The 26195-nt window shown below is 42.6% G+C and overlaps 1 protein-coding gene across 1 annotated transcript in view; it reads right to left on the bottom strand.

Moving 5' to 3' along the window:
- CCBE1 (collagen and calcium binding EGF domains 1) overlaps positions 1-26195 on the bottom strand; it is a 106822-nt gene that overhangs the window by 10679 nt on the left and 69948 nt on the right. The window contains exons 3-6 of the mRNA XM_082075745.1: positions 15837-15889; positions 10126-10260; positions 9264-9401; positions 3225-3331 (exon numbers count right to left, since the gene is read on the bottom strand). Of these exons, the coding sequence (XP_081931871.1) occupies positions 3225-3331; positions 9264-9401; positions 10126-10260; positions 15837-15889 (433 nt within the window). The remainder of the gene's footprint in view (positions 1-3224; positions 3332-9263; positions 9402-10125; positions 10261-15836; positions 15890-26195) is intronic.

Below are 26195 nucleotides of genomic sequence, written 5' to 3'. Positions count from 1 at the left end.
CACACTGCAAAGTGTTATCTCCTGGAGGTGCATCCACCCTGTCCAGAGCGGTGTCTTGGATGGATATGAATGGAAGGTTGCAAGTACCATCATACTGCAAAACTTCCATTATGTGGCACAAATCAACGGAGGGCTCTGCAGTGCCAACACCACCATGCTAAAACTGAGACATGGAGTTCAATCCTGCGACTACCTGAGAGAATTATATTTTTCAGGCAGATTTTGTGAGAGCATTTTCAGTGTCGTCAGTGAGTGTTTCTCCTTAGCGGTGGCCACAGTTGAGTGACAGATTATTTTACGTCCTCTTTAGAGATTGTACTTAAGTTTCTGTCCAAATGTTATTTTAGGCATCTATTGCCATCCCAACTGGCAGTAATAATTTAGTATAGTCCCTGGCATGACTGCTCTTCAGGTTATATTGCAAATGGCCAGGCTGGAGTAAAAACTTGCAAAGATTCATCATGAGGAGGATTTGGAAGTACATTCTTTTCTGTTGCTTAAATATTGACTTGTTCCTGCCAGCAAGGCTGTTGTAACAACTTAGTAAATTAAAAAAAAACAAAAAACAAAAAACAAAAGCAAAACAACTAAAAAACAACAAAAATACACATAGCAAGCATCTACACATGCTTCCCCACTGAGTCAGCTGGACTTGAGGCATACACAAGGACTGCCAAAATACCCAGGCTCTGGTCTAGCTCACTGCTTTTTGATATCTTCTGGCCTGAAAGTGGTTGTTACATACACCGGGGCCAAACCATTTGTTTTTGATGTTGACTCACATCCTCTTAGGGATTAGCTATACTCACTGGCCTAATTTCTATTTCACCTTTTAACTGAACCAGGATCCTGAGTGACCTTGGTTTTCTTCATCCACAGCTCAAAATCTTAAAGGCCCTTGGAAAATATTTTTTTTCCATGTGACTGCAAATATTACTGAGGGTAAATTTTAAAGAAAGACAGTACTAGAAACAAGACCCACATATGTTGTGTTGCATGCTGCATTTGGAGTTTTGGGCAGTTGCTAGGAGATCTGTGGTTTAGATGACTTTGACAGTGCTTGACGGGAGTGATGTGGAACATGACTTTCTAATTAAGATGTTTAAATATGTCTGTGCAATAGGATCCAGCTTACTTCATTTTTTAAAAATTGTTGGCTGTGTTTCAGCATGTTTGGTATCTTTCCACCAGTTTTTCAGCTTTCCACTCTTCTTCCTTCTGACAAGGTCTGAGATGAACACAGGACTGCCCACACACTGTAGTGTCTTGGGACAGTGCATCCCACTGGATGACCATGCAAGGTGACTTTCTGTTCCTGATCCTAGAACAACTCTGTCCTGGATCTGGAATGGATGTTGCAATCCTCTAAAAAGGTATTTGTGCTATCACCAGGGGTAGCAAGACTTGAGTTCACCCCTGCCCTTTTCTAAGTAGACACAAAACCACAACTCCCACTTCCAGAAGCACACCCCAGTTCCCAATTGTAGGTTTTGCTTGATTGGATCCTTCACAGGCTCTTCTGCTAAACATAATTTTACATAAAGGTCAAAAAATCTGAAAGCCTTAACCACAAGACTGAAGACTCATTCCCATAAACTGTCTCTCTGGCAGAGATAAATTATTTTTTTTTGTGTTAAACAGAACAGCTTCAACCACAGATACTGAGAGATGTCCTCCCAGAAGAACTTGACCATTAGGAGGCCAGATTTCCTCTCAGCATGGACAAAAGCTCCTTCTCTGGGGGGTAGAAAATGCTGAGGGTATCAGGGCCATTGCTTCCAGCTCAGTCTGTATGAGGCACAACCCAGTGGGCCCCTTCTGAGGATGCCAAATAGATCAGATCCCACTAGGAAGATACTTGGGGAAAATTCAGGCTATGTACCATGAGAAGACTCAGCTATGAGGCAAGAGTGGCTTAGCTTGGCTTCTGAACAACAAGGGCCCACAGCAACAGGTATTGACAGTGTTAGTTTTCCAGGGGTGAGTTTCGACCACAAGCACCTAACAGTGGAAGTTGAACACAGAAAACTTTCCATTAATTCAGGCCATTGGTTTCCACCAATTCCTGCAGCAAACAACTTGGCCAACAGTGTGACCCCAGGTCCCTCCATGGGGATTGTACGAGACTGCTCAGCATCACAGACTGCGGCTGGACAAGCAGCTGCCCAAAAGCATGGATCATTTTTTAACCAGTTTGCCAGCATTTGTTTGAAAATCACAGTTTCCATCAGGCACATGTCATCATACTGATTCAGAAGGTAAACATGATATTATGGGATTTTTGTCATAAAGAGTACCTCAAAGCTCGGTGTATTTTGCTTTAGTGCAGCAGATTTTTTTCTTCCTAATATAAATGACATTGAATGAATAGTATTAAATGCAACAAATGAACATTCCAAAGTATGTTTTGACACAATGATGGTAAATGAGCACCCTGGGTGAAATAATTACAGCCTGTCAACATGCATTGCTGAGAACATTTCTGCAGAACGTTTCCATTTGAGAGAACTTGAATGTTCAAAGGAGATGCCACCAGAAAAAGCATTACACCTGCACCCCTGTACTTGGCTCTCCAAGTCCTGAGCTGGATCTCTGGATTATTTCAATCCTACCTAAGTGCAAAAGGAGACCACATATTGGAGCAATTAAAGACCAGGGGAAGTTTTTAAGAACATACTTATAAGGGGACAGGTAGAAACAAACAAGGTTGGCACTGAGGGTTTTTATTTTTAAAAAAGTCAAAGGTAATGTATCTGCTAGTGATGTGTTTGTTTAGCCACACAGCTCCTTTTGGCAAGAATCCTATAACAGCACCTTATTAATGCAAAATCATGTTCTCCCACTTTCCCATGTCTGCAGAATGTCTTGCACTCACATACACTAAAGGTGGATCAAGTCCAAAATCCTGTGCATTCAGCATGAATGAAAAGCTGAGGCTAGCACAGATTGCCAATAAACCTGGGCTCAGAGTGGGATGGGTGTTTGCTAAACTGTCTTACCACAAGCTTGGTAACCCATCTCCATGAGCTCCGTTAGCAATCTGTTTAAAGCAATATAGAAGCATAAGGAAGCGATGCTGTTCCTAGAAAATTTTAAAATATGTTGCCATCATCTTTATGGGCACAAGAGCCACATGGCAGTGACAGCTTCAAACACTTAAATTTTACCTCACTTGTCATGAAACATTCAGGTCTGGTAAAGACATCGCTGATCAGTGTTCATACCTTTTGCTTCAGTTGTAAAACCGTCTGCTTTATTTGATTAAATTCCTTACAAGAGGCACAGCATGTCCCTGGTTTTGCCGCATTTTCAGATTTCTCAGGAAGCCCAGCTGAAAGAAAGCAGTTTCCAAAACAAATATAAATATCCAAAGGGAAGAAATTCATAAAGTGATTGCAAAAGCAACTTGAAGGATGTTACATTTCCTCAGACTGTGAAAAGTAGAGAGAATCTTGCCATTATTAATGCTTTGACTGTGAATTGCTATGGAAGGCTTAGAAAAGTTGCAGGGACAGCTCTGAGCTAATTTTAAAAGCAGCTGTTTCCAGTTAACAGTCCCCAGAGAATATATTTTTTTAATACCTGAAAAAGTTTACACCCCTTCTTTTATCTTTGTGTGTAGGGTAGAATAACCCTATAGGTCTGAACTGATTTATAGTCCCCCAAAGGGCAAATTTTCATGTGCTATAAATTACAGTAAGATCCTTCACAATATGGTCATTTAATTTACTTTGCTCAAACTCCTCCCTATCATTGCTGGTTATTCCTCCATGTAATGGAATCAGCCTGAGCAGAGATGGGGATTGAGATTAATGACAGGGATTTAAATCCACACAAGAGAAAGGGTCACACCTGTTGATACTACTCATGAATGGAATCTTTTCAGGAATCCATTAAATGGTTCAAACTGTAAGAGATATTGCAAACGTTATTTTTTTTATCCTTTTCCCATTCTTATATGCAGTGAGGCGTTTTTGCACTGCAAAAAAACAAGCATTGTTTTAACAGCTGCCTGCCTGAAGAGTAATGTGGTTTCCAAAACACAGGGTGACACATACTGGCAATCTCCAGGTGAGTTTTTTTCTTTTGCATATAATTCTTAAGAAGTGTCAACTGTATTGAGACCCTGTATATGATGTGTGGCCTTGTACTATGTTACCTGGAAGGGTTATTGGACACGTTTGACCCTTCAGAGCATGTCCCATCATAGAAAAACTCTGCAGGTGCTTCTGGTTAAAGCCAAAATCATCAAAAGGGATCAACTACAATGTGTTGTACTTCTCACTTGGACATACACTTTAATGTCCTTCATCTTTCAGAAATGTGTATTGATTTTGAAAACATCTGCATAATTTTAAATAAAAATGGAATTTTCCAATACTGAAGATAATGTGTGATATTTTTCTTGAAATGTTTGCAGGCTCCAATAAGGAACATTGCCCATCAGATGGCCATCTATGGGCCAGTGTTGCAGAAATTTAGGAAAAATTGGTTTTCAGTACATTTAGTCCATTGGATATAATGCCACATCAGGTATGCTTGCTTTCAGAAAACAATCCAGAAGTGCAGCACAGGATGGGATCTACCTGTCTGGGGACCAGCTCTGTGGAAAGAGACCTGGGGGTCCTCAGGGACAACAAGCTCAATATGAGTGAACAATGGGGTGCTGCGGCACAGAAAGCCAACAGGATGCTGGGCTGCATCACCAAGGGCATCACCAGAGGAGACAAGGAAGTCATTATCCCACTTTACTCGGTGCTTGTCAAGCCACATGTGGAATACTGTGTTCAGTTTTGGTCCCCGCTATTCAAAAAAGATGTGAACATGCTGGAGAGGGTCCAGAGCAGGGCCACAGAGATGATCAAAGGGCTGGGAAGTTGCCATGTGAGGAAAGGCTGAGAGAACTGGGCTTGTTCAGCCTTGAGAAAAGAAGGCCTGGGGACACCTCCTCACCATGTTTCAATATTTAAAGGGTGGCTACAAAGAAGATGGAAACTCACTATTTACAAGGAGTCACATGGAAAAGACGAGGGGTAATGGGTACAAGTTACTCCTGGGGAGACTCTGATTGGGCATAAGAGGGAAATTTTCTACCATGAGAACAATCATCCATTGGAATATTCTCCCCAGGGAAGCGGTGGATTCCCAAACATTGGACACTTTTGAGATTCATCTGGACAGGATACCGGGCCATCTTGTTTAGACCATACTTTTGCCAAGAAATGTTGGACCAGATGATCCTTGAGGTCACTTCCAACCTGGTATTCTGTGATTCTGTGAAAGGTTTATACCTCTTATGTCCTAGTCAGGTAGGTGAAGGTTGCAAGGGCAAGATGCTGGAATGACCAGCAGCAATAAGACATTAGCATTAGTGCTGAACTGATTGTAACATTAGGAGGCAAAGGCTTTGGGGTTTTCCCCACTCACCAACTGCCTGTTCCCACAGCCGCAGTTCTTTGCATTACAATAATCCATGATATTCCTCTTTACAGTATATTGCATTTTTATGGCAGCAAGCACTCTGATCTTCCCTGCTGTTTCTGATAACACACAGCTTGGTAGTAACCAAACAGCTTTCTGTGCAATGTTCATATGGCTCGAATATAAAGGTAATACTTGGGGTTTTCTGATGAACTCAACATAACATATGACAGAATTTCACCAAATTGCAGCTGTGCTGCTTCCAAGACTATTTGTCCCCAACACCTCCCAGAGAGACTCCAGCCTTTGTGTGAAGATACTTGACTATGCAGCATCCACTGGTTTCCTCACTACTGTATTTCTAATGCTAATAATTTTACCTTTGACTTCTTCCAAAGCTTCTTTGCCCACAAGTCTTTCTCTGATAGAACAAAGAATCTGCAGCACAGAGGGATTTATTTCCCTTAACAAGGAATTGATGTGCTGTAATCAAGACAGCTCTTGATACTTGTGTAAGGTAAGTTTTCTCTTGACCACAAGTCAATATTGTGGCTTCCTTATAGAGTTCTTCCTTTCCAACCGATTTTTCCGTTTCCTTTAAAAAAATCAGTGTCTTGACATGTCCATTTTTGGATCTGTGTAGGATTTACAGGTGCACATATGTAGAACCATTAGAAAAAATGCCTTTGTTTTTTCAAACTCCAGCAAAGTCTTGGTTTGGTACTAGTCTTAACCAGAATTTCTTTTAATAGGTATCTTACCAGATGAATTCCCTCATAACATGCACACATTGTGTTAAGAAACGTTGCTGAAAGCGACATACAGTCATAGTGAGAAACTGTCAGAGCCTGTGCTATTTGAAACCTAATGCTATCCCACTAGAACCAGTGGAATTATGTGAAGATTAAGAAGCAGTGAGTTTGGCCTTGTGTTTCATTATAAAATCCAGTTCATCTTCCAGAAGGATGTGGTACACGGGGCTGACAAGTATAGATGAAACAGGGCTGTAAAAATCCATGAAGATGAATACTGGGGGGGTCAGCTAATGTTTGGGAAATATCATACCAGTGAGATTTCTGCAAATCCACTTGGATTGACTTGTCAGAGGAAGAAGTCCAACAGTGTCACATAAGCAAGCACAAGCTGTGTCCCAGGAGAGAGGTGGAATCCCCCTAACTCATACCAGACAGAGGTGATGATTTGCCCAGGAAGGAGTCATCCATCAAACATTTGCTCTACCCCCATCTGATCCTGTATCAGGACCAAACTGTGAATAAAGCCAGAATAAAGCACGGATAAAGCCAGAAGCCACCTAGGGCAGGCCAGAAGGGACAGGAAGCAATTAGACAGAGCCACCCACACGTGGGGCAGATATGAAGGTCACCTACTAGGGTCAGTTTGGCCAGCCTTGAGCAAGGCACTTATATAGCCTGTTTCCATTGCACAGACCTGCACCGGGAAACTGAAATTATTTCCAAGAAGGCTTAAAGCAGCCCCATTTTGTGAAGTCTTTCCAAAGCATGAAGTGTAGCTCACGCATGACGTTGCTGTCCTGACAAGAGTCCTTTTATCTCAGCGAGACGCCGGTGAGCCCCGCGGTACCTATCGATAAGAGATCTGCTCGGCAGAGCGATGTGTTTTCTTTGCGTGTGCTCGAAGGCTCTGTGTTGCTGACGCTGGACGAGAAGGCGATGCTGGCGGGGCAGAGCTCTGCGGGGAGCTGTGCCGTGGGCGGTCTTTGCATGGAGACTGTTCAGTTGATCATCTGTGTTGTATTATCTGGGCTCAGCCTGCTGAGATGATTTCATTTGCCTACTTCTGTGCGGGTAGTTGTATTGTCTCCATCAACTGCAACATGACTGCGGATGCAGGAAGAATGCTCCCTATTCTTGTGCCCCCTAATAAACCCGAAGCTCTCAGTCAGGCACACTTATAGAGCTAAAAAAGAGCCTGGATTACAGCCTTAAGACATGGCACAATGAAAACGTGAATAGTGTCTCCTAGAAAACATGCAACATGGTTAGAGCTGGTGAATAGTACGTGTGTTTTCATGTCTCTCACACGGAGTTTTAAAGTCAAATTTAAGTGTTCCAGCTACTATGAAAAGCAAATAATCTCTTTATTGGGATGCAATTCCAGCGTGGACGTTAGTGCTCTCCGGGGCCTGCAGGGCTGGGGCTGACCACGGGGTGGTGCGAAGCTGCAGCCAGTTCCTTGCAGACGCCGAAAACCTTTATCTTCTTCCAGACCAGTTACGGATGCAAGCCCTGTGAAATAGCAGTGGCCACCTTCTCTTGCATTTGCACCAGAGGTCTGGCAATTAGTAACATTAACTTGAAGTACAGCAGGGTAACAGAGCAAAAAGTCCTTCCCTGCTTCGTGCAACTGATTTGGGACATGTCTTGAGATATGGTGGGTATTTCAATCCAAATGAACTACTGGAACTAACGTTTTTATGTGCTGTCTACTTTCAGTGTAAAATTGATGTTTTTCAAATATTAGAATTATTTCCACATCCTTGAATATTTTGAATGGTTGTTATCCTGAGTACTTATGGCATTACCCTGTCAGGAAATATGAATTAGCCAGAGGAAAAGTTAACTAAAAATACTATTTGCAAGGGGATTATATATGTTATATCTCTTTCCTTTATGACCTCCCTCCACTTATAAGAAAAAGAAAAAAAAAAAAAGCACTTGAAAACTACAAGGAACAATTAAAGTTAATGAAATGGCTCCAGTTGCATATTTGCAGAGAAAAATCAAAATTATAAATTGCTCTGTCTGTTCAGCAGGCTTTGGAACACCCAATGACACATGTGTTCAGGCATTAACTGATGAACTTATGGTAAGTCACCATTCATCAAAAGAGGGTTTGTTTTGTTTTCCAGAGCACAGGTTGTTCTCTTCTTATTTTCTTTTAAAATTGTCATATCAGTATTTAATCTGCAGTACTCTAAATGCTGTAATTTAATAACTGGGATGAGGTCAAAAGCTTTAAAATAATTTATACACAGCATACATATATACTTTGAAACCAGCAGGGAAAAGCAAGAACAAGCCCTCACTTTTACCTCTTTCCCATCACATATTATTTTCATAAAAATACGAAAAAAACCTGGCTGCAGTCACGAGACATACGAGCTAATTTCAGATCAGCAGAAGTCAATGTTACTCCATGTAATCTAGCCACTGATTTAAGCAATGCCTAAAGAGTGTGTGGAATTCCCAGGCACACAGTTTCTGAGCCTGAGTGCCAAGAGGTACTGACCACCAAACCCAGGGCCATTTGCTAAGCTCAAATGTGGGCATGTAAATATGAATTAAAGTTAATGAAATTAATTTAATTAACAGAAGAAGTTAATGAAGGCTGATAAAGGTCAGCATCTGGCTTTTTTTTTTTTTTCCTGTGCCTCCTGAGCTCTGGACCGCAAACTAGGCATAATCCAGGTTGGTATGGGAACAAAACACAGCTTTTAGCAGTTGGATGCAGCAGAAATGGTGTAACTGAAGCTGTAACGGCGAGTTTCGTCATTCAGCCACTCTGCCCCTCCAGGGGAAGATGCTTTCAACATCCTTCAGTGCACTTGTGGTCTTTCTTTATAGATGTGACTACTGATTTACTGCTGTGTGTGTGGAGCCCATAAACCGGGGAGGATGAGGGCATGTGGTGGGACACTCGAGTGCCCAGTGAACAACCCGCATTCTCCACAGGCATCAGCTGCAGCCCAGTTTCAGACCCCCAGATCCAAATGTAGCATAGGGGGCGGTTTCTCTTTACAAGCAATCCACCTTTCAAAAGTCCCTTTGGCCCAAAACCATTACCCACTCACTAGTATGTACCTTTGTCTCCCTTGGTGCACGTCTTGCCGTCCTCCTCCCGGGTGTAGCCTTCGTGACACTCACACCTGTAGCTGCCCATGGTGTTGACACAGATCTGAGAGCACAGTGTCCCATTGCTTGTGGCACACTCATCGATATCTGCAGAGGAGTAAGAGTTCAAAATGCCCTAAAGCTGGACGTTTCAGACCTCAAATAAAATAAAAGACTTCCTTTAAAGGTACCAGGAGATTTTGTGGTTAAATACATGAGTAATCGCAGCTCCGCTGGTGCTTTGGGCCCGAGCTCTGTGCAACACACGCTATTATTATTAACACCTGGAATTTTATCAATGAATGTTGCTTAACCATTTATTTGCATTGAAAAGCAAAGCATGATCGTGTGAACCTTGGCTTCCTGGCACAGCAAACCATGCAGGGCAGGGCAGGACTAGCCACAAAAGCACCACAGTCCTGAATTACATACTGACCATCTGAATCAAACCTCAAGGATTTATTCTCATAATTAGGCCTGGTTATAGTGCTTTGAGTGTTACTGTTAGTATCATGTCCCTCATTTCAGGCCAAAACCTCAAATGTGGCTCAAAACCTGCAGGAGGAATTAATAAAGGGAAAATTACATCAGCCCAACACTTCAAAGTGTTTGGGTGCGTATGTCTTGTTTTAGGCACTGCCTCCTAATAATTTCAGGCGCATTTAGATCTCTTAGTTCTGGGAACCAATCCTTAAGGTATTTAAAAACCACATTTCCTCTGTAACAGTAACGAGAATAAGAAAGGTTTCAGATCTAAACTGACTCCTAGAAGACCTGAGGGAGCAGGATACATCATGAACCAGAGGTGAGCTCAGCGCACACTTGTACCCACCCAGGCAATAAGGCTTCTCCCTGTTCCTGTGCCTCTCCCGGTCATAGCGGTACCCGGGGTAGCAGGTGCATAAGACTCGCCCAAAGTTGTCTGTGCACTGCTGTTCACACGGAGCTTCCGCACAGACGTCATAGTCTGGGGAGAGAAAAACATGGTTAGGAAAATACCAATGGGAGTAGCTGGATGATACCTTGACAGCAAATATATCACCTCTCTGCTAATTAATGAAGTTCAGTTACATTGTTTTTAAGGGCTGAAGTAACCTAGAAATAAAACATTCGTAAGACATGAGCAAAGAATTATATTAAAATTGTAATTGCTAATCACATCTTTACAGTAGTTAGGCTATTTCTTAGAGTTGGATTTTAAGCAAGAGTCACTTCCCCGGTTTGCAGAATGTAAGAAGAATTCTCACAGAAATATTAAATTGCATAGAAGTTTATCGCTGTTTTGCTGTTTTCTCCCACAAAATTTTAAGTGGTGATAGCAGAAGAATACTGTGAAATACTGTGAGGCTAACTGCCAAACCTGGGCAGAAAGTATATCATAAGGAAAAGTTAATTAAAATTGCACAGTAATTGTCAAAAGCCAGATATAACCTGTCTAGCAAAGAACACATTGTTACAAAACTATCAGCACTCTTAATAATAGCAACGTGCAGGTTGGGGATGATAAATCACTGGCCAGTGAAATCCCAAAAGACTGAAGTCGCTTTTTGAAACCCAAAGGAGGGCGAATCTGTTTCTGATTTCACTGCTGTGTGGCAGCAGAGCTGAAGTCCAGGGAATGGACACCAGGACAAAACAGGTTCTGACCCACATCCTTGCCCTGCCAGGGGCTGGATTTGGCCACCGGCATCAGGGCTGGGGGGAGATGGGCAGCCCTTGGCCGGGGGTGTGAGTGCTTTGCAGTGCCATGTGGAATATTTTACAGGAGAAGAAAGGAGCTGAAGCAGCATCTAGTCTCAAAATCAGCTCAGGCAAACCCTGCTGTAGGTCAGCTTTTATGCCCAAGCAAGTGGCAGTTTCTGTGATCTTTTCAGAGGAACATCATCCTGCACATAGCATTCATGTGGTTGTCACCGTGACCCTCTGGTAACTGGCTACTAGGGGTCACAGCAGAAATGTCCTGTCTCTGCTCCAGACCAAATACATCTAAGCCAAACCTAAGTGTCTAGACTGAGTTCCCAGCAAAGCACTGTGTTTCCATATATACCATATAAAACAATTAACCCCCAAACTCATTATTGACTCACAGTAATGACTAGCAGACATCTCTTGGTATGATGATTTTTCCAGACAATTAAAATGAACTAATACATGGTAAAGCAAGTGAAACCACATTTGCTGTACAGAGTAGCACTGACCATAAAAGTGACAGTGTGCCAAGGTACAGAAAAGTGCCAAGCAGGACTTAACAATCTGCTGTATATCACATCAGAGTTGCCAAAAAATGCTACTGTAATGGTGCCAAGCATTCCCTCCCTTGTGCTTGTCACCTTTTAAATAGCAGGCATCCTTTCTTTCCTTCCTACTGCACAACCGTGTTGACTTTAACTCTTGAAGTCTTCCCGCAGAGCTGTGGTGGTGAATGACAGTGCCAGGACCCCCAGCAGGAACCTGGGTCAAGAAGCACAGAGCCCTGCACCAGTGTGGAAGAAAAACATGGCCCTTGCCTTCAAACACAGCCAGCCTGGGAGCTAGTTTGGGCTTTTTAGATGATGCTGGGGTTGTTAAACTCCTGTTACATTTGGCACTACTAAACAGTCCCAAATATAAAGCATTAGTAGTGTTTTTCCTGAGCACAGTTGCGATTTCCATTTTCCACTGAAATAAAATCAGATGGAGAACAGGCTAGTATGCCCAGCACTGAGGTGAACATGCCTGCTCCTTAGCCAGTGTGCCCACACAAACTGGGCTTGTGCCACGTCCAGCCTCTTCAGAGCAGAGGCAAAATGAGCTCTGTCCTCCTTGTGCTTCCATGAATAGATGTGCCCTAATAAAATAATAAAAAACAGTGCTGGAAGAGACCATCTTCCATCACAAGCAGGATTAGCTATGCATAAACCTTTCCCAGTAGACATTCATCTAACTTGTACCTAGAAACCCCTGAGAGATGGAAGTGCCCCACCACCATGCAGTCTATTCCCAAGATTAAATATCCTTACAGATACAAAGCTTTTTACTCATACCTAATCCAAACTCTTCTTATAGCCATTTAAACCCATTATTTTTGTCCTCTTCTTCTTGGCCATGAAGAATAGTTTACTTTCCCCCTTGCAGCAAGTTTTCACATACCTAGAAACTGTTATCACATCTCCCCTCAGCCTCCTTTTCTCTAGACTAAACAATGCCAGGCCTTTTTAATCGTTTCTCTTTTGCCATATTTCATGTAACTAGTCTTTAAATAGGGTTTTCACATCCACCTTAGCAGATATGGCCATTGCTTCATTTAGTTCTATACAAAGCTCGGAGAGTGTCCAGGACGTGGAAATCTCCCAGCTGGTGGTTCCCACACAGTCAACTGAAATCACACGGTCACTGTGGGCAGGTCCCACATCACAGAGCTGTGCATTCCTGGGAGTTTGGTTCCAACTAGCATGTTCTGTCAGGAGCAGTCCTCACAACAGGAATGAAATTGGGCAAAAGCTGCTGCGTGTCCTCTGCATGCTCTGCAGACCTGAGGAAGGACAAACCCTCCCACATTCAAGACCCTTGTCTGCCAGACCAGCCTAAAAAACGCAGTTTGGGGATGAATCAAAGCAACACGGTGAGGATTGGGCAGTTCCGGACTTTAGGAAAATACAAAAAAATGAAGCAGAATAACAAATGTTTCCATGAGTATTTCAATGCCCTCAATAATGACAACACAGCATGGAAAGTTCTATCAAGGAAATTTCTGAGATAGCATTAGTGAGGATAGAGCAGACCCGATGTAGTGTTTGCCTATCAGAGAGTATTTTGCTCTGAATTAATCCACAGCCAAGAAAGTCAGGTAAAAAAACAGTGGTAGGGAGGGTGCTCTCCAAAATAAGCCGTTTTAGAGGGCAGCTGTTCCTGCTTTACTCTTGATGATGCTCTGAGGCAGGACCTGGTTGGATATGTGAGTCTCCAAAACAAAGGAGGAGATAATTCAGGAGAAAAGGGTTAGGAGCTCTTTTTTGACCTGCTTCACTGGTCAGGAAGAGATGCTACAGAGGGCATCATACACACAAAGCAAACTACTCTCGAAGTTTCTTGAGGATCATTGCTCACTGCAGCTGAAACCCAGAGCGAGAAGGTGAGTCCAAACCAAATGAAAAATAGAACCTGGGGCACTGGAATGCACTCGTTTCTGTTGCTCTGCAATGTCAGATGGGAAATAACAGGTCAGAAACCAGAGATGGACATGGACAAAGACACAACCCTTTGGGTAAAATGTTTGTTTAAAAAACATCTGTCTGAGAAGGACATCGGTGTCTTCCTGAGGCAACCATATGAGGGTGGACAAGGGAGGGTCTATCCCTCTCCCAACCCTCCTCCCTGCAGCCACTGCCAAATCATGGAGAAGACAGGGCTTGAACTACTTCTCACGGCTTTGACATGCCAGTACTGGATTAAAAGGTACAGATGTGCTCTAATAACTCACATCTGTAACATATTTATATGCCTTTGTCCAGATATGCATTTCATACAGCTACTCTGTCAAGATTATGCCAAAACAATGTGTGAAGAGCCAAGTGATGTCTTGCAACAGAGTAAGTGAAACAAACGCTTTGCTGAATCATGTTTCTCGTCCTTATACCAATGGCCCAAAATCATCTCAGATGTTATAGCAGTTGCTGTGGCCTCTGAAGGTGACGGCAAAATACGAAACAAGCTGGAAAAGCGGGAGTGAAGATGCAAAGGGAGAGAAGCCACAGCCAGCAGAGGAATTATATTAGTGACAGAAAATCTCAGGTTACTGAGATACCATTAATTAAGTGGGCACATAATCTGCTTTCCTAATCACCTAAAACCTCAAGAGGTGAAAATTAGAAGCCTAAAATAATATATTGCCATGGCTTTCATTTTATTTGTGCTTCTATTATTTCTCCTGCTGTATCCATTATATGTAGTGAATACCAGTATATAAAATTGTTACAATCCATAGGAAAGCCGGAGACCAGACTGCAAATTCCTGGCTTCTTTCCATCCTGAAAGGATTCAGGGTTTCTGCTGCCTACACACCCAGCAGGCTTATACAACACAGCACAACCTCGTCCTCCAAGTGTCCATCTTGCACTGGAGATGCCATCTCATGCCACACACACCAAGACAAAGAGCAAACCCGTAACTCCTGTTTTGAGAAAACTCTCCCTCTCCTCTCCCTCTCCTTTCTACTTTTTCTTTCTTCCTTTTTTTTCTTTTCCTTTTCCTTTTCCTTTTCCTTTTCCTTTTCCTTTTCCTTTTCCTTTTCCTTTTCCTTTTCCTTTTCCTTTTCCTTTTCCTTTTCCTTTTCCTTTTCCTTTTCCTTTTCCTTTTTCATTATTGTTTTAGTTTTTTTTTTTTTTTTTAAACCAGTCTTCCAGTGTTTCCAGACAGCAACAAAAGAAATATTAATACTTTTTAAAAGCAGTAAGATCAGAGTTTGGGTTATAATCCCTGTTGTCTGGAGACTGTAGCTCAAAAAACAGCTGACTCTCTCAAGCATGTTAATTTGTCACTTTTCCTTTCAAAACATCACCATCTCAAACTGGGAAAACTTTCAGGTCAACTCGACGCTTTCCATATGTCATCAAATAGAAGGATGTGGTACCATAAACCAACTTTTTAACCTGCCTTTTGGAGCAAACAAGGTTTATTCACTTGTCTCTGGCCATTTACTTTGTCCTGACAGTTCCTCTTCTGTAACTTCAGAGCCAATTTCATCCGAATTGGACAAAGCGGTAGGAGTGATTGAAGAGGTCACATTGCTACTGCTCACGTGAAGCCATTGGCTGGGCAGACCCTACAGAGGTGTCCACCAGGGTTAAGGCAGGCAGAGCTCAGCTTTTCCTGAATGAGATCTCATTGCAGCAGCCCCTGAGCACTGGGACCCCGATCCTGCCTTTGCAAAGCGTACGGGCAGTTTCCCTCTGCCAGGAGAGGAAAGTTCCATTTTCACTACTGCATGAGGTACCCTGAGTAATTCCTTGTTTCCCTCTGCTCCTGCTGACAAGGAGGTTGTGCCCATGATCAGGAGAGGTGCTAGAAGAGAGACATCGTTTGGCGATGGTCTCCCCTTGCTGACATCTTCGGGAAATATGTACCTAAAGCCAGGACTAACTCACCAAGTTATGCACTCCCCATGCACTTACAAGCCAATCCAGCTGTGCCAGACCCAAGGGGTACATGGCGGAAGTCAGAAGCCTGGAAAGGTGTGCTCCTGGGTGCACAGAGGACTCCTGCACACCTAGCCGAGAGCAGAATGCGTCCCTTCATTTACAGCGGCTCGTGGTACAAGTCAGTGCAGCCACGTGGACTTAGGGTAGGATCAGGGCTTGGCATGCTAAGCAAAACTTTTGGAAGACACTGATCTCTTTATTTACTGAACAGCTTCTTGGAAACTGTTCCCTCACTGACACATGAGATACAGTTGAGCTTGTGATTGTATCAGGATGCTCTTCCAAACCAGCAGTGTGGAGTACAGGGCAAATGGAGAAAGAAAAATGCACAAGGGACATGAGGGGTAAGAACAGTGAAATCACATACCTTCAGGGATGCACTGTCCAAGAACAAACTTATAACCTTTACAGCATTTTTTCCTGAAAAACAATAAAATAAATAAATGAATAAATAAATATATTCTCTAAAGGTTGGTGCTGCCTTTAAAAACAGAAACAGACAGATCATGGATGTGATGAACCAAACAAGATGAGGATCCTGAACTTTGTAGTTGGTATCTCAGCATTAAATAATGCAACACGGAAACCCACCACTCAGTCCATGAAGCATTTTAAATGACAGCATGGCCAGCTGCCTCAGCAGCCTGGGCCTGGGTACCCCAGTGCTGGCCCACTCTACATCCCAAGTAGTTTCTTAAAACCCAGCTCCCTTGTGTTGAAAGATGCAGCACACCTCAGGGCTGTCCATATACACAACTCAGGTAATAATTTTCATGATACAGTGAAGGGTGCTTTCAAACATCTGTCATTACAACGTAAACTTGCAGAAAGGGCTAAGTCTCAGTGAGGGGTATCACAAGATAAATGTTATCAGTCATTTCTCATCTTTTAATAAACCTGGAAGGTGATAAGTGACATATATTGGGTATTTCAACTGGAGCAAAGTTATCTTATATAGGCAGAGGGACAAAACTGCAGTGACGAGTCAACAGGGTCAGATACCTTTTAGGTGCCTATGATAAAATATGAACAAAGTCTGAGTGTTGAGAAATTAATGTTTCTTACACACTGGCCTGAAATGACATTTAGGCATTTGGCTATATCTGCTTGTTTGCTTTCTAGGTAGCAAACCACATCAAGTCACCAGGACTCCCAGCAGCACTGAGGAGCCTTTACAAATGACCGTGTGCCTTATCACCCTGAGAGCTACTTGCCACAGGGACCTGATGACCTTCAAAGGGTTCCATGTTGGTGGCTACTAGGATTGCTGCAAGAGAAGCAAACTGCCATTCAGTCCACTATTTTATCAAACCTACGTAAATCTGAGGGGGAAAAAAATCCTGCATTTTACATATTCAGAGTTTTTTGTGCCTTGTGGACATGCTGCAACATCTGCAAAACTGGTAAAACATCCATTTAGTCTTATCCTTGAATTCAACAACTGACGCAGGAGAGTGCTAAAGCCATGGCAGTCAATGACACAACACTCCTCTAGACAACACACAGCCACCACAAATCATCATTATGTTGAATATAAATCAACTATCAGTTGCAACTGACCACTTAAAACAAACAATGCATTACTCCAAACTACGTAAAAACAAACTTTGGTTCCATATTTTACCCTCTTCCAAAGATTATCTGAAATATAAATTGTGCTTAATGAAGGTTGAACATCTGAAGAGGAAGCCCTTGCTTTGTTATGCAAACAGTGGTCCCTCATTAAACTTTTCTCCAAACACTGCTGTGAAGTTTTATCTAAAAGACAAACAAATGCAGGAGGAATGAGTTCAAAGGTGCATCGGGGAGGCTGTTGATATGCTCCAAGCATGCTGATGTCTTTCCAAGTGCACATTCATCTCCTCCTGTCTGCAAAAGAAGGGAAGCTGATAAAGGTTTGCTTGTATCTCCTCTTCAGAGTGAGATACGGCTTGGCTTGAGCGAGGGCTGAGAGATGGGAAAGAAGAGAAGGGCATCCCTGCCATGAGATGCTGACCTGCAGGCTTGTGCCACACAGAACTAATGAGAAAGAGGGAGAAGCAGCTTTAATAATTTCTACGCTTCTTTCTGGGAATTCCCACCTGATGTTCAGACTTAGAACCCTTAGGATTCCCACCTGGAGCATCTTGTGGCAGCAGATGCAAACCTCAGCTGGCACACCCTGCTCCTGGGTAAGGGCTCACCTGCTGGGAATGTTGCAGTAGCTGCCTCTCTCTTCTCAATTTGGATGGCGATGGCTTTTGGCTGGACTTGTTGCCTTTCTTGTGAGTAAAAATGACTGTGGTTTTATCTGCCTTCCTGGCTTCTCCTGATAGCCAAACTGCTTGCCCTGATCAAACCCCTCTCCCACAGCCACATGCTGAGAACCCACCACGTACTAAATTACAGCCATTAAATACACCCTGGCACCCTGAAACAAGCACAGCCTCGCATAGCCTCACCAGGGGATGCTCCAGTTAAATCAACTGGAAAATCACACTGCCCTGGCAGAAACCCAAGCCTCTTCTGAAATCCCCAGCTTCAACAGCATTTAGCAGCGATGAGTTCCACAGGGGGATGAGATGCTTTTGAGAAAGTATTTCCTTGGTTTCAGTCTCCCTTTTAATTTTTGTTGAATTTTCCTGTCACGGAAGCTTTAATCCACACTTGGAAAAGTGGTTTAGAGGAAGGATGCCTTGCTTTCAGGATCACACTCCGGAAGCCAGTTCCCTATGACAATTAGTTCCCAATTCAAGATTACAGATCTCTGTATTAGTGCAGCACATATTCAACCGCGAGCTTCAGCCATCAGCATGATTTTGCCAGGGATATTGCTACTTTAGGGTTAATGCACAGGAAACACAACATTACAATAGCTGTTTCTCTGAACGTTACATGACAACCCTGGGATCCCTGCACACTTTAGCTTTTTACATTCTTAAAGAGAAATCTGTCAAAATGATGGACACATGAGTTGATCATTAGCAAAAGTATTTTAATAGAAATACTCATTTTCAGACATCCAGCTCCAGGTTGACATGTCTAATCAACGTTGCACAGCAGCGATCTCGTTATACATAATGAGAGATAAGAGGGGGTCCCCACTGATAATTTTAGCTACTTGAATAACTTTCAGCAAGGCAGTTGCTATGCAGCTGTACATGTGAGCGTGCATCAAACACAAACTAACACATGTCTGTGTAAGAAGCCCAGCCACTCAAATCTAGATATATGGGGAGATCGAGTTGATTTGTTAACATTAAATCTGGCTTCCAAAAGGAGAAACTTCTGGCAGACTTATGTGTTGTAGCTTTCAATGGGGTGCTTCAGCTATTAAAAATATAGCAACTTCTGATTCTTGTGCATCCTTTCCTCAGGAACATATGGAAGCACAAATTCACAGGCGGTTTCAGACACCATGATTTTGATCACAGCCATGTCTAGCTTTTGTGTTACTTGTGAGAAAACCCACAGCCAAAGGGACTCTCTCAAAGCAAAGTCACCCTTTTTTTCTGACAGGTAGCTGCAGGAGAAGCAGTGAGATGTTGAGCTGCTCACCTCTGCTCTGAAGGTTGACGTGCTACTGGGTCACTGAATGCCAGAAGATGGGATTTAGGGTCAAACTTTTGATACCAATAAACACATCCATGACTAGGCAAGCAGTGGATCTGCATTTGTTGCAGGCTTTTGTGGCCCTTCAACTTGCAGACTAGGAGGTGAGTTGATCTTCCCAGGAGCACCCCCATGTCCCATTGGCCACAGGTTCCCCCTGCACCCAACACATGGAGGAGAACCAGCACAGCACCCCCCACCTCTTCTTGCAAAGCAGTGGCTGTTTGATAGCATCGCCCCAGACAGGCAGGACGAAAGGCAAGATGCAAGGAATGTGCCTTAATTAAGCCACCACTTTATTAAGTTAGCTTATCTGGTAGCTATCAGCAGTAACTCATCCAGTGTGGACCCGTTTTTTTTTCCCATAATTGCTTCCACCTGGTGCAGAGCTGCCATTGCCCCCAGCCCACCTCCTGCTCTGCACTGGGACACCACAGCCAGCGGTGGTGCCGGAGAGACCACGGCATGCTGAACCGAGAGAATACTTCTGTGGGAGAGGGAAGGGAGTAATTCAGGGTCCTACAGCAGCTGAGATGCTTTGGGAGTGCAAACAATAACAAAATAAACATTTATAGCAGAGAATGAACCTGTATCTGTCTGCAGAAACATGGCAGTGACTTGGGATGTGATGACAGCTAGCTCAGGGTTGCTTGATGCATTATCGGGTTTTGGTTGACTTCAGCAAAAAGGCAGCGCTGAGACTTGATCATGACAATTGTGTTGAAAAAGATACATGATTGGCACTTAATGATTGTAAAAAGGGGATATGCAAAGAGAAGGGGAAAAGAAATGTTTTATACTGTTTTCAGATGAACGTGTATACCAACAAAGCTCTTGCTAAAGATGTCAAAAGTAGAAACAGAATAGTCCACTCTAGGAAATATTTGACTCCAAGGAGCAAAGCAGACACAGACACTGAGTCAGAAAGTGAGTTCCTGTGATAAAATATTACCCTTACTCTATTCCTACGATGCTGGGGTTCAGGCACACAGCCTCGAGGATGGCTCCACCTGGACGGGGTAATTCAGGCAGAGACACACTGACTCCCATTCATCAGGGGCAGGAGAACAGGCATGGACAGTTTCTACAGCACAGCTGATGCCTGAGGTCGCTTTGCTGGAAGATGCAGCAGGTCCACAGTTGGTCAGGCAGGTCAAATTCCCCTTCCCTGACACACCATTTCTGACCCATGCATGTCAGAAGAGTGACATCTTAGGGGTTATAAAAGCTGCTTAAGATTTTATGTGGGCTTAAGTACATCAACACTGTTCTCCAGCTCAGGGCTGGCAGAAAATAATGATAATACAGTTGAGTAAATGTAGTTAATGTAAGAAAAAAGCCAATTTCCTATAGGAAAAGATAGAAAAAAAAATGTTTAACCAGATTTCTTCAGACAACACCATAACACGAACTCACAAGAACTTGTGCTGTGTCTCAAAGACCTGAGTCAGCAAAGGCCATGGCATGTCTGTGTTTAATTGCACAAAGGGGTCTTTCTTAGGCTGGCTCCTTATTGTGCCTGCCCAGTACATCTTTTTGATCACCCTGACTTTCAGAAATACACAATGCAGCAAAAATGCAAATATAAAATACAGCAATTAATGGAGAAAAAAACCCAGACAAACCATAGACAAGTATAAAAGAAGCCAACAAGGTAATTTAAAAACAACAACAACAACAATAAGCCCATAAACACCAAACAAAACCAACCAACCAACCACAACAACAAAACAAAATAATCCTTTTTTTGTCATATTCTATGTAAAATTCAAATGAGGACCAGGTCTGTCTGCCAAAACATGCACAGACAAAACCCATCTGCAGCACAAGTGTATTAAGGAAGCAGTTCGGTAGCTTTGCACAGTTTCGTTGTAATTCACATGGAGAGAAGATTTATGGCAACATGGTGTAAAACAGAATGCACTTTATTTTTGTTTGCCTTTCTGTGGGCTACATACCGAAATCTTGAGTAAGAGAGGATGGCCTCCCTGCAGACACTTGCTCAGCACACACTTTGCCATGATTTCCAGACTTAGTCCTTTTTCACAGTTTTGTAAAGAGATAATTTATGTTCGCACTGGGTGTAATGCAAGGTCCAAGGCCAGCCCGAGCCACTCCAGTCACCATCACAGCTGAGAGTGAACAACACTGAGCATGGTGTGTGTCGTCCACTGCCTAGAAAGTGCTGCAGCACCTATGACTGCAGTGGGTATATGTGCATTTCTATATTTAAATTACTGAATAAAGCAGGATTTAATTGAACAACCACAGACAGATATAATTCACCAGCAAAGCTGGAACTCAGATCTCTGACAGCAAAGCACTGCAACCCAATACTTGATTCTTCTGAAAGTCAGATTTTCAGCGATTAATGTTTTGCCTGAGTCTAAGCTATGTTTCTCGTCAGCTACACAAGTCAAATAAATTTACCCACATATAAATGTTTTCTTTTTCTTAGGAAAAAAAAAAAAAAGCCCTGCTATCTGCTCTTTTGCTCAGGTCTGGTTATTAAGACAGATACCAGGAATGAAATCCCATTCCGGTTAATACTAACAGGAAGGTTTAGGTAAGATTCACTGTTCCTGGGCTCCTTTTCCATGAACACAATCCAGAGTCCAGATCCTCCCCTGGCAAAAGCCACATACCTCTGTTGACTCTGGGGAACCATGACAGCAACTTACCTAGGGAGGCTCTGGCCAACGCTCTTGAAAGCTCTCAGACACACTCCTTGGCTGCTCCTTATTGTAATGTATTGTTAACTGTCTCCTTCTCTCCTCAAAGTGCTGTTTCGTGTCATCTTTTTATGGTCGAAGGGAGTTTTATGGCACTGGATTGTAAACTGTGGTTCCTCCTCCTGAGAAAGAACCTTCCAAACTGATTCAATGATTTGCAGCCCCTGCAGAGCACAGTATTTTTGAATGCATGAAGCTCATTCCTCTATAAAAGAGTAAAAAAGGACCCCAAGGAGTGCAAGAAACACCCCACCCTGCATGGATATTGGTGGGACTTGGAGTTATGATGGGTGCTGACCTGCATGAAGCTGGAGAATGCACAAAAAGCAGAACTTCACAGGTCTGGGCAATTTAACTACCAAAAATTTCTGTCGTATGTCCTTTTTGTAGCAGCCCCTGGGCCTCTGTTCTCCATGGACTCAGTGCAGGATATCACGCCATGATGGGGTTTGTGGTTTTGTTTAAGGAAATGAGATGCACAATGAGGTGTTCAAACAGAATCTGGGCAGGCCAGCCTTTTCCCAACACATCTCCCTGGTGTTAGCAGATCAGCAGTCTCAGGAGGCAATTGGTTTTGGACTATTCTAGGACTTTGGGCATGCAGACAAAGGGGCTGGTATGAAAACCCTACAGGCAGCCCCACAAGAAAAAAAGAGCTCGTGAAATTTTGCTCGCCACAGGAAGAAGTGGCAATCAAAACTCATCTTTTTAGGCCTCTTCTGGGCAGAATGCAGACTTTCAGAAATGTTTCCTGTGATCCTTCCTTGCAATGCATAATGACAGAAAAAGGTCATATTGGGATTTCCACATGAACTACACAGATGAGGGATTCACATTTTCGGGGAAGCCATAACATTGTGCTACAGGGCCAGAACTAAGGCTGGCCCCCATCAGACCCCAGTCCAACCAGATCCTTGGTGCTGCAAACACATTGACTGACCACAGACAAATCAGCATTTCTTTCAGTAGCACAGACCTACTGGTGGCACTGGTAACCACCAGCGCTTGTATCTTAGCTTACCAGTGTCGACAAATGACTAAGTAGAAATCTGCCTGTGCATGTTCTCTGAGCAAAGAAGGAAACTCTCAGAAGGAAAATGTTACACAACTTCAAAAAGGCAATTACACCCTCTGCCACTGGAAAAGCTGTTTGTTGGATATTTTACATGCATGTGAACATCATCTTCAAAATCACATGTGTGATTTCTTCAGTGCTGGATTGTACTTCCTTCCCCTATTTCTTGGATTTTTATTTCACTTTTTGATTTTTTTTTTGGTCTTAATGCAAGGGAATGCTCATGTGGTTTATCACTAGGCAGCATGTCAAAAATAGCAGAATGATTAAATAAAAGACTTTTGACTGTTCTCATCTGCTTAGACTCAGCTTTATATACATGCTGTCAGCTTTGTCTTGTTCTCTTTTCTTACAAATTTCTTTTATTTTCTGGCGTTGTGCCAAGAAAATGATTTTGTTTAGTTTCACAGGTGAAGTTACTATGGGTTTTGCAGAACTAAATTAATGTTTGACAGTGTGAAATTTGAGAGGAAGAAAAAAAATACTTTAATACAAAGCACTATTTGCATTTACTACATAATCAGCTGGCAAAATAGAATGCGTCCTTATAAATATGTTGTCATTTCTAAGAACAAGTAGCCTTTTAAACCTCAATTGAAATGGTCCAAGATTGAGCCCATGTTTTAAAATAACTCACTGCTTTGAGATTTAAAGTATGAAAAGCAAGCAAAAGTCTTTTTTTCCACCACCTCTGACTTCCAATTAGAGGACTGCAAGCCAAATTTCCTTCCAAGTCTGTAAACAGTATGTCTTGCTGACGGCACACATTCAACTATTTATCTAACCCAAGGTGAGCCAGAGTACAGGACTAATCACAGCACATCTGTCCTGTCTCTTGGCTTTTTTTTAAACTTCCATGACTCTTCATTTTGCAGCTCCAATTTCCTACCAAATATCCATGCGAGATAGAGAGTAATAAATTCCATTTCAGTAGGGAAGGCAGAGCCAGAGCAGTGCTGCGAGGAGCTGTGCTTGCTCGCTGGCTGCTGAGCTGGTGCTCGGTCACTGGAGTCAAACAGCAATAAATTGCTGGCAGGCTCTTAGACTTACTGAATCCAATCCAATCTAACCCCGTTTATGTAGCATCTTTCATCAACAAGATCACAAAAATGCTTCATAAGCAATGTCTAATAAAGTCTTTTCGATAAACAATAAAAGACGAGTGTCATGCATGCACAGAAAAACACATCATAGAAACTATCTAAGGAAGTCAGATTTCTAAAGTGAGTTCTCCAAACAGGACATAAATCCCAATTAACCTTCAGAGACAAGCTAGTAACTCAGTCTACATTCACTTGGGGGTGAGCTGCCACAGGAGGGCCTGATCCTGACACTGCAGAAATCCCTCCCATCTTTGCCATGAACACATGTTAGGCTGGGAACAGGCTTTGGACCAAGACTTGGGATGATGGGTACCAAGGCTGTGCTACAATTGGATTTCTTGGAAAAACAGTTTCAGACAATCACAAGTGACATAAACTAAATCAAGTCTGACATTTGTCGTTGCAAACTGTTGCAAACTTCTTCTTGGTTTTGATGGATTCCCAATTTGACATGTAGCCTTGCTCCAGTATTGCCCCCACAGGCACACCATCCCTCTATACCCTAGTCACCCATCTACACCTTAGACATAGACACAGATATTTAATCCAGATATTTAATGGATATTTTAATTTGTGATGGTTGTTGACATTCAGCTCCAGGAAGAAACCAAGCGAATAAGTCCAGTCAGGCTAACACTTCTAGTTTAAACAGTCTAGAAGTGGGGAGAGCCAGACCCAAAGCTGTGAGCTTTTAGCAAAGTCAAATAACATGGAAGAATAATTTAAGAAAGATGCAGCTGTGAGCAACTCATTCTCTACACTGACTTCCCACAATGTCCAGATGACACCTGGTTTCCAGCACTGAGCTGTAAACTAACTGGCAGAGTGAGGAAGATGGATTCATTTGAATACTCTGCCTCTCTGGTGTGGAAAACTCTTATTGAAAGGACAAGACACCATGCAGTGTATGGAGGTTTATGTGAATTGTCCCAGACTGACTATATACTGTCTACGGACAAGGGGTATGAACTGGCTCCTATTTTGAGAGTACACACTTCATAAGAGTGCAAAAAAGAACAGTAATCTAGTTTAGTACATTATGAATCACATAAGGGTGCTTAACAGCCACTTACGCCTAAGGATTTTTATCCTTCCGGTGCTGGCTTGGAGTCACCAAGGCACGACCCTGCTTCAGTGCAGCCAAGGGAAATTTTCAACCCATAGTTTCAGCCATCGTATAAGCAGAAGAAATAAATCCTAGGAAATAAACCCCTTATTATTTCATAAAAATATATTAACAGCATATTTCTGGTTGCAAAGGACCTTTGGAAATCATCTGATACAAGTGCACCTGACAGCAGAGTTAACTGCTCAGAGACTTCCCCAGATGAGTTATGAATGTCTTCAAGGATGGATTGCCCCACTTCGCTGGGACCCTCTTCCAGTGCTTAACTACTTCAATGAGCCTTTTCCCCCTTTATAGAATTCATAGAATCATTTTGGTTGGAAAAGACCCTCAAGATCATTGAGTCTAACCATTAACCTAACACTGGCACTAAACCATGTCCCTAAGAACCTCATCTACTTAAAATGCCCCTGCTGCAGCTCATGGTTCTTATATCTTGTCCTGTTGCTGCACACCTCTGGTGAAGGTCTGGCTTTGTCTTTTCTATAACTCCTCATTAGGTAGTTGGAGACACCAATTAAATTTGTCGCTTAGCTCATCTTCTCCAGACCAAACAAATATGGCTCCCTGGGGCTCCAGCTCCAGAGCATCTTAGCTCCAGTTTGGTTGACAGGTGTACAAAACTGTAGGTAACTGAATCAAAAAGTATCACTAGCAGATATTATTTAAAAATTTTAAAGAAATGGGGGGAAAAAAAAAAAAAGAGAACAAAAGAAAAAAAGGAAAAGGAAAAGGAAAAGGAAAAGGAAAAGGAAAAGGAAAAGGAAAAGGAAAAGGAAAAGGAAAAGGAAAAGGAAAAGGAAAAGGAAAAGGAAAAGGAAAAGGAAAAGGAAAAGGAAAAGGAAAAGGAAAAGGAAAAGGAAAAGGAAAAGGAAAAGGAAGTTATTTGCTAAGTTGTAATGAAATTGCAGCTTGGGTCCCCTCCCACTATTTTCTCTTCCCTCTTTTCTCCATTTGAACAACAGAATTTTAAAAGGAGAAAAACTGAAAAAAGTAGTAAATCGTGAATGAAATATAAACAATGCTATTTGTCATGACAATATTTTCAAACAAAATAGTTGGCCAGCTCTGATTGCTATCTAAGCAACAAGACCAAGTT

The sequence above is a fragment of the Streptopelia decaocto genome (assembly GCF_964273445.1).
Source record: "Streptopelia decaocto genome assembly, chromosome: Z".
NCBI lineage: Eukaryota > Metazoa > Chordata > Aves > Columbiformes > Columbidae > Streptopelia > Streptopelia decaocto.
This window is presented reverse-complemented; position numbering and strand designations above follow the sequence as displayed.